Source organism: Tachysurus fulvidraco, chromosome 2 (genome assembly GCF_022655615.1).
Source record: "Tachysurus fulvidraco isolate hzauxx_2018 chromosome 2, HZAU_PFXX_2.0, whole genome shotgun sequence".
Classification (NCBI taxonomy): domain Eukaryota; kingdom Metazoa; phylum Chordata; class Actinopteri; order Siluriformes; family Bagridae; genus Tachysurus; species Tachysurus fulvidraco.
In genome coordinates this window covers 31,725,042-31,733,843 of record NC_062519.1, presented here as the reverse complement: position 1 = coordinate 31,733,843, position 8,802 = coordinate 31,725,042, and the positions used below count along the sequence as shown (strand labels likewise).

The following is an 8,802-nucleotide window of genomic DNA, read 5'->3' as shown; positions in this document are numbered from 1 at the left end:
TGAAGTCTTCAGAAAAAAAGACAAGAAAAAGCCAAAGGCCCAGACGGTGTCTCTCCAGCATGCCTCAAAGCCTACGCTGTCCAGCTATCACCCATCTTCACATTGATCTTCAACAGATCAATGAAGCTGTGTGAAGTCCCTTCCTGCTTCAAACTTTCCATTATCATCCCTGTACCAAGAAACCAAAAATCACAGGACTAAACGACTACAGACCTGTTGCTTTAACGTCTGTGGTCATTTGAGAGGCTGGTGTTGGCCTACTTGAAGGACATCAATGAACCCTTGCTGGACCCTCTGCAGTTTGCTTACCAAGCAAACAGGTATGTGGATAATGCAGTCAACATGGAACTACCCTACATCCTCCAACATCTGGACAAACCAGGGACTTATGCAAGGATCCTGTTTGTGGACTTCAACTCCGCCTTCAACACCATCATTCCAAGTACCATCCTGAATAAACTGACACAGCTCTCTGTACCCACCTCCATCTGCCAGCTTCCTGACAGACGGGCAGCTGCGAATGAGGCTGGGAAAACTCACATCCAACACCCACACCATCAGCAATGGAGCTCCTCATGGCTGCGTTCTTTCTCCACTGCTTTTCTCTCTCTACACAAATGACTGCACCTCTAAACACCCTTGACATTTGCATATGACACTACAATCATCTGTCTCATCCAGGACGGAGACGGGTCTACATAGAGACAAGAGATTTAGCAGCTAGTTGGCTGTCTGGTGCAGTTGCCAGTTGGCTGTCTGGAGCTGAACATTCTCAAAACTGTGGAGATGCTAGTAAACTTCAGGAGATACGGCTGCAGTGGAGTCATTAAATGTATGTATGTATATACAGGGCTCTCAAGTTTTGAAGACAGGCAAGCCTAAGCAAACATTACAAATGAAAAAGGACAACAAACACTTACAACAAACAACACCAGTCTCTCTCTCTCTCTCTCTCTCTCTCTCTCTCTCTCTCTCTCACACACACACACACACACACACACACACACACACAAAATTAATACATGGAAATTAAACAAATACTTTGTATTTGGTTAAATTGCGGTCAGTGATCCTTACCAAACTACAACTCCCCCATTATTTTTATTATTTTTTTGGTGGAGATGTCACGCTTGCCTGTCTTCAAAACTTGAGAGCCCTGTGTATGTATGTACGAAGAGTACCTTTCAAAGTATGTGTAAGTAATGTTTCGTGTCTTTCAGATATTACAATTAAATTCCAATGAAATTTTCTTTCCTTACCATGCTAAAGACAAAACAATGTTACAGATGACAGATGCACTTTATGTGGCTAAGACTTACTTACTATTTATATGGCACCAGGGTCCTGGAGGAATGGTATCTCGTGAGCGTTGGTGGTATAGTGGTTAGCATAGCTGCCTTCCAAGCAGTTGACCCGGGTTCGATTCCCGGCCAACGCATATTTAATCTTTTCCTGAGTATTTATTTAAAAAAGGTTATTTTCTAGCAGTAAATCGGAGTATCAGCATGGGAAATCACTTCACGTGGCCGCATTTTTTATTTATTTTTTTTCTTTTTACCATTTTCTATTATGTAGTTCCTTAAGTTTTTAGCACTTTAAGGAAAGAGAGAAAACTTGACTTTAATATCTGAAAGTCTGATAAAAAATTTTTATCAGATCACTAAAAACAAAGCATTTCAATATAAAAATAATGCATTTCAATGGTTTGTTTCTTTATCTGTCTGTTTATACACTGGACATGAGGCAGGAACATATCTTAGTTGGCACATCTAATACTGTAACACACACTGTTACACTCTCATTCCCACCTAAATACACTGAAATACACACAATTAATTAATGTGCAGGACAGCCTCAAACTTAACATTAGCTATTAGTTAACTAGATAGCATTATCTACTTTATCTAAAAATTAAAACCCAGATAACTGACAATAAGAAATGTGCAGTGTATTATTGCAATTCTAGATAGAAGTTTTGTAATCCACAGCATTTTCCTGGAAGTACAGATCAGTGTATTGAAGGATGTGGTCAACGGCATTGAGCAATAAGATATCCATGTTGTCATTGAGCTCCAGCTGGGAGGAGTAGTTTCTCACAGGTAAGATGTAGGACGTGGCCATTCCGAGTAGTGCTCCAGCCTTCACAATCTGCACATTACAGCAAAGAACAGGGAAAATGAAACACACAATGTGAAATACACACACACACACACACACACACACACACACACACACACACACACACACACACACACACACACACACACACACACACACACACACTATAGCACTATTCGGACGGGACTAGTTTTCCAAACAACGTTTGAGTTAGATTTTTTTTTTTCAGCCGAAGTCTGTCATTTCATGTATGGATTCGGACGGGACTAACATCTCTGTGTTTATTACGGAGGTAGGAGTGTCTGTGTTTTACATGTGGGCGTTGCACAAAACCACATGTCCAGGATGCGTGCATTGCGTATGGTCATATTTGATAAAATATGATAAAATGTATTTTGAAATGAAGTAAATTTTTAAGCACTTTAAAATGTAAACATCCTAACTTGTTAAGTGTTTAAAAGTGTTATACACGTTATAATAATATTAAAAATAATTAAAAAAAAAAACAAATGTAAAAAATGTTTAACATCATATGGTTTTATATAGAACTTCTTATAAACCCACTGGAATAAATACGTTTTTATATAACTTTCACGTTATGTAATTGACTATAGAAATGAAAAACTGATACCTAAAACTGATATTACAGTAGCCAGTCTTGACCATTTACGTGATTTGGCTCTTCTTGTTAATTTCATTTTTTTTAATTTATCGCAGGGTAACAAACACATTTACATCCATTATTGGTGAGCAGAAAGCAGAAACTTGAATACCGGTTAATACGGGTTAATACGCTAGTTCACGTTGACCAAAACAGACATGAAAACGCGTTTTGGAAAAAAAAAAACATTAAAAAACACCCTGCAGTATAACTGTTCAGTTCTTCAGGAGCGCCGATTTTGCTGAAAAACAATAGGTAATTTGCTCTGGAATTTTTACACAGGTCGTGTGAGAAAATACAGACATGGCAGATTCGGACGGGATTAAAATCATAAAGTACGTCTGTGAAACTGAAATTTCTCTAACGACCCCCAGTAAAACTAGTCCCGTCCGAATAGGACTTATGATTGTACACATACCAGCTGCTGAACTTGGCGGCTTCTGTACACCTGGCTGGTGTCTTGAGATGTGACTGTGCACACTTCATCCACGTGAGTCAGCAGTGCCACCTGGTGCACACCTGTAATATAGACAGAGTTATAGTTTCATTTTTACAGTATGTACTCATGGTGGTTTATGTTTTTAGCAATGGTTTAAATACTTTATTACAGAAGGAGCTGGTAACTATTATGGAGTGTCTGGGCTAGGCACCTGCTTATCAAAACAAAAGATAAAGCATGTCTATGCCAAAATAAAGGATATCACAGTCACAGAAGTGTTATTATTAGATATAAATAGTTCACAATCTGTATGTATTTATCCCCCTATGAGCAAGTCTGAGTTGACTCAGGCAGCAGTGGCAAGGAAAAACTCCCTTAAATTGGTAAAGGAAGAAACCTTGAGAGGAACCAGACTCAAGGGGGACCCATCCTCATATGGGTGACACTGGGGGTGTGATTGTAATATACAGTCAGATAAATGTTGTATTGGTGTAAGGATCAGTCTCAGGACTCTAACAAAGTGCTAAATCTTGGGACTTAATTGTAATTGCTACATCTCCTAAACTTTCATAAATATCTCTTTTCAGATGATATCACCACATCCATATCAACTGTTACATTCATTCATTCATTTTCTACCGCTTATCCGAACTACCTCGGGTCACGGGGAGCCTGTGCCTATCTCAGGCGTCATCGGGCATCAAGGCAGGATACACCCTGGACGGAGTGCCAACCCATCACAGGGCACACACACACTCTCATTCACTCACACACACACACACTACGGACAATTTTCCAGAGATGCCGATCAACCTACCATGCATGTCTTTGGACCGGGGGAGGAAACCGGAGTACACGGAGGAAACCCCGGGGCACGGGGAGAACATGCAAACTCCAAACACACAAGGCAGAGGCGGGAGGTGTGAGGCGAACGTGCTACCCACTAAGAAACCGTGCCCCTGTTACATAATTTTTTTAATCCATTCATTGGTAGTGTCTGCCACACATTCCTCTGTGAATGATATACATACCATATAATAATGGATCGACTAATGTCCAGATTATTCCAACATGCCTGTCTATTTGAAATTTATGAAAAACATTGTAGTGCTTTCATCTGCTTTCTGATGTAGGTGATAAAAGCCTCACCCAGGCTGCTGATGTTTTCTCTGAGCTGATGGAATGTGGTGCTGAGTCCTTTGGTGTAGGTGTTGATTTTTGACGCATCCACCACAAATACCACGCAGTGAATCTTGTCTTTGAGGGTCAGTTTCTTTATGGAATCATATTTGACCGGATTTTCTGTACTGAACTGTGAGGAAAGAAAAAAACTATAAAGACTAGTACTGGATTTACCTTGAAGGTGGAATTGGTTCAGGAATATAGGTTTTCTGTAATAACACAGTTACTGTGCAGTTACTGAACCGTCAATATGTATATAAAAGCAAGATATTAGGAAATACAGAGTTGGTAGTCCACAAAGTTCATTTATTAATAGACATTTACTTTAGTTATTTTTTGTTAAACAGCAGTTGTTGATTCATTAGCAAGCACCACAGCCTTCACTGAAAATGACAGGCATAAAATCCACACCTCTTTAACAGGGACTAAGAAAAACAGAAAACTCTCCATTAATGAAACTGAAAGACACACTTTTTTTTTTTACCAGAAATGAAAACTACGGAGGCTATGACTTCTTCAGTGGAACTGACACTCAGAGGTTATGCTTCCTTCTCTAGGACTGATACACACAAAGGCCACAACACCTTCAGTAGAACACATACAGTCTTTTATGTATTGTCTTTTGTGTAATGTCTTGTAATGTTTATCTTTTGTCCTACACTGTCTTTTTGTCTTGTAAGAAAGCTTCTTCTTGATTTCTTCTTGACCATCAAGTATTGTATACCAGTGTGCAGTTATTCTACACAGGATAAAATATCATACCTGATGTCCGTCATTCACATGTCCTTTAATCACACACAGTGCATCATACAGGCTCAATCCCGTCCAGTCTCCATCTCCAAGGCCCATAATATCACACAGGACCAGAGAAGTGGAAGCAGAGCCTGATATCTCTCTACTCCGTCTGATGGGGAATGACTGGAGCTGTGAGAGAGGGCATTTTATTTTATCACATTATCTCAACAAACAAACAAATAAACCAATAAATAAATATGCATAATTCTGAATTCTGATCGGTCAGGAGGTGTTAATTAATTTTCTACAACAGCAGGTCTGACAGTAGTGTAGCTGTACATCACAGCTTTATATTAATTCAGTCATTCTAAACCATTGTTGTTTGTGCAGCTCATTCATAAACTTTAAGAGAAAAAAGAGGATAATGAGGCAAAGACTGTTTATAGCTGATATAATGTAAATTGTTGTAGTAAATTTCTTCAGTAAAGTTCTTAAGTTATCTCTTTTAAATGCACTTCCATGAAACAGTTTCTTTTTTTGTCATCTTTACCCTTTTTGTGAAGCTTGCAGAAGCAGATGAGCCCACCATGGCCCGGTTAAGGACACGTCCAGAAAAAACTGACTGCACAGAGCTAATGAAACTGGATTTTCCGGCACCAACAGGACCCAGAAGTAGGACTTTGGCCTCAGAAACAGCACCGCAGGCCGGTTTGTATGACTCGACTTTCTCCATCAGTTCCTCCCTGGATCTTTGTGCACAATGTACAACACGACTTAAACACTGTGTACATACACATTGTACATACTGTACGTATGTAGAAAACCTGCTGGAATACTAACTCTGAGGTCCAGTTCACTGATCTCCATGGAGTGTCGAGTAGCTGTATAACTGGACACAAATTTCCACAGTGCATTAGTAGTGCAACATGGAAGGTACAACAACTACAGGACATAGGTATATAGGCGATATAGGAAAATAATCAACCACAGTGTAATTTGATAAAGTAAAAGTACTGTTATGTTGAAGAGTTTTCTGTAACAGTAAGTGTTTTATTTTTCTTATACCACCAGTAATATGCCACCAATTACAATGATTTATTAAAAAACAACTTTTTATCTTCTACATTACATGTAAATATATGAACATAGGCAGAACTGGCTAAGTGATTAAGGCTCTGGGCTGATGATAATAAGGTACATTTGCAAGTTCCTTACAACAAGTTAATTTATGTTTTCCCTTATAGTAGCTATAAACAGTTGTTCCATCACTAGCCTTTCTTTTCTTAAAGTTAATACGACTACAAGATGTCTATAGTCATAGAAATTTATAGAGAATGTCCACATAACATCACCAAAGTCTGTTAATAAACACATTTTATTATTATTTATTTATTTTTTAATACTTATGGAAGGAGTCTACAGTGTGAATACGTTATAACAGACATAGATAAAGTTGTAATTTAAGTTAAATTTATGGACGAGGTCAGGGTCAGCACAGGTATTCAAATTCAAGAGAGAGGAAAAAGAAAGGCCAGTAAGGGAAATGATCCATTATAACTACAAAAACCTAAGTGAGAACAGAACTAACAGGAACTTGTTTCATGTACGTTCCAGAACAATAAATTTAATTATAACTGATAAAACAAAGTATGATGTACCACTGTAATCTTTGTCACTGTAATCTTTGTCACTGTAAACTTTGCTGTGGTATAAGAGGAACAACACACTATGGGAAGTGCAGTTATAGGAAAATAATTAACTCTGGGATGGTATCAATAACTCTGTTTCATTTATTTATAAATAATAATAATAATAATAATAATAATAATAATAATAATAATAATAATAATAATAATAATAATAATAAATGTTTAAACGTCTAGATTTTGTAAAAATAAATAAATAAATAAATGAAATGAAGATAGTCATGTGTAAATTCCCCTTTTTCCTTTTCATCTTTACTGACAAACTTTCAGTAGTTTCAGAAGTTATATTCATGAAACATCCACTCAGAATGTTGTTTACTGTGGTACTGTGTTTCAGATTGTAAGCTAAATTTATAGTTTAAAATGGCTGTTAGGTAACAACAGGAACCAACTATTTTCTTTGACATTCCAGAAAATGAAATGTAAATATAAATAAAATAAAGTTTCGGTTTTTGCAGTTATAATGTATCATTTGTCTTCAACAGATGTCAACTATGCTTCTTTTCATCGTTTTGGAAAAAGTTTAAATGTTGACAATTTCCTGTGGTAAAAAATTAATAAATCACTTCCAGATGTGTTGTTTGTAGTAAAATAGTCAGCTTGGGTTGGTTAAAATGTATGTTTCTGACCTATACCTTTGGAGGAGTCGAAAACGACGGTCATCTTGTTGTCCTTCTTACTTGTTGAAACTACCACATTGTTGATAAGAAAGAGCATACACACAAAACAGGTCAAAAGATTAACATGGCATCAAAGATTTCACACTGGGGTGGATAAACAAATTCAAATATAAATCAGAATTCTAAAATTAAATCTAAATATTTAGACACAAAGAAAGTGGAGGCTGCCTACAAATGTTCCAAGTGCAATGCATTTAAACATTTTAAATAATTTAAAATCATTCACGGGTACAGCAGACACTTCACATAAATGGGTTAAACAAAGACAACTGTAAGAAGAGTTTATTTAAAATTTATGGACGAGGTCAGGGTCTGCACAGGTATTCAAATTCAAGAGAGAGGAAAAAGAAAGGCCAGTAAGGGAAATGATCCATTATAACTGCAAAAACCTAAGTGAGAACAGAACTAACAGGAACTTGTTTCGTGAACGTTCCAGAATAATAAATTTAATTATAACTGATAAAACAAAGTATGATGTACCACTGTAATCTTTGTCACTGTAATCTTTGTCACTGTAATCTTTGCTGTGGTATAAGAGGAACAACACACTATGGGAAGTGCGGTTATAGGAAAATAATTAACTCTGGGATGGTATCAATAACTCTGTTTCATTGATTTATAAATAATAATAACAACAACAACAACAATAATAATAATAATAATAATGTACATGTTTAAACTTTTAAATTTTGTAAAAATGAATAAATTAAAAAAATTAAGATAGTCATGTGTATGTGTAAATTTGGTTACATTCCCTTTTTCCTTTTCATCTTTACTGACAAACTTTCAGTAGTTTCAGAAGTTATATTCATGAAACATCCACCCAGGATGTTGTTTACTGTGGTACTGTGTTTCAGATTGTAAGCTAAATTTATAGTTTAACAAAACATCCTATATGAGAAAATGTTCAATATAATTGTAGGTGGCGATTATGTCCGGATCTATAATATATTCTCTTTAAATCACAAATACAATCAAAAAACATAAAAAGTTGAATATATAAAAATAATGTACAACAAATAAAAACCTTACGTCCAAAATTGAAGGTAGGGGTTGGCATCTCGTTTGCTTCTTTTGCTTTATTTATTAATCCTGCTATATTGAGTGAATCCTTTTCCATGATGCACAGATATTTACACCAACCCTTGCAGTAATAGTGAGTAAATCTAAAAATAAGTAATGTATAATATCCAGTGACACACGTCAGCTTCAGAAAAATGAAACTTAGACCCAAAACTGAAGTCTCAAAGCCCGAGTAAAGAAACGAAACTGAAACTTTCT

General features: G+C 36.5%; 1 protein-coding gene and 1 non-coding gene across 3 annotated transcripts; one reads left to right on the top strand and one right to left on the bottom strand.

Annotated features, from left to right (window-relative positions):
- Positions 1-1,366: 1,366 nt before the first annotated feature.
- On the top strand, positions 1,367-1,438 carry trnag-ucc. Its single transcript has one exon. It is a non-coding gene; the product is annotated as a tRNA-Gly (tRNA).
- Positions 1,439-1,704: 266 nt separating this feature from the next.
- Positions 1,705-8,802, bottom strand: LOC113650371 (interferon-induced protein 44-like). 2 transcript variants are annotated; one of them, XM_027158710.2, is made up of 8 exons: positions 8,554-8,801; positions 7,477-7,530; positions 5,976-6,024; positions 5,686-5,884; positions 5,163-5,324; positions 4,368-4,530; positions 3,198-3,298; positions 1,705-2,148 (listed from the first exon to the last, which is right to left on the bottom strand). In XM_027158710.2, exons 1-8 carry the CDS (start codon positions 8,639-8,641, stop codon positions 1,963-1,965), a joined length of 1,002 nt encoding a protein of 333 aa, XP_027014511.2. In that variant the 5' UTR covers positions 8,642-8,801; the 3' UTR covers positions 1,705-1,962. The 2 variants fall into 2 exon arrangements, with proteins under 2 accessions (XP_027014511.2, XP_027014520.2); XM_027158719.2 differs by lacking the exon at positions 7,477-7,530 and having other exon boundaries at positions 8,554-8,802.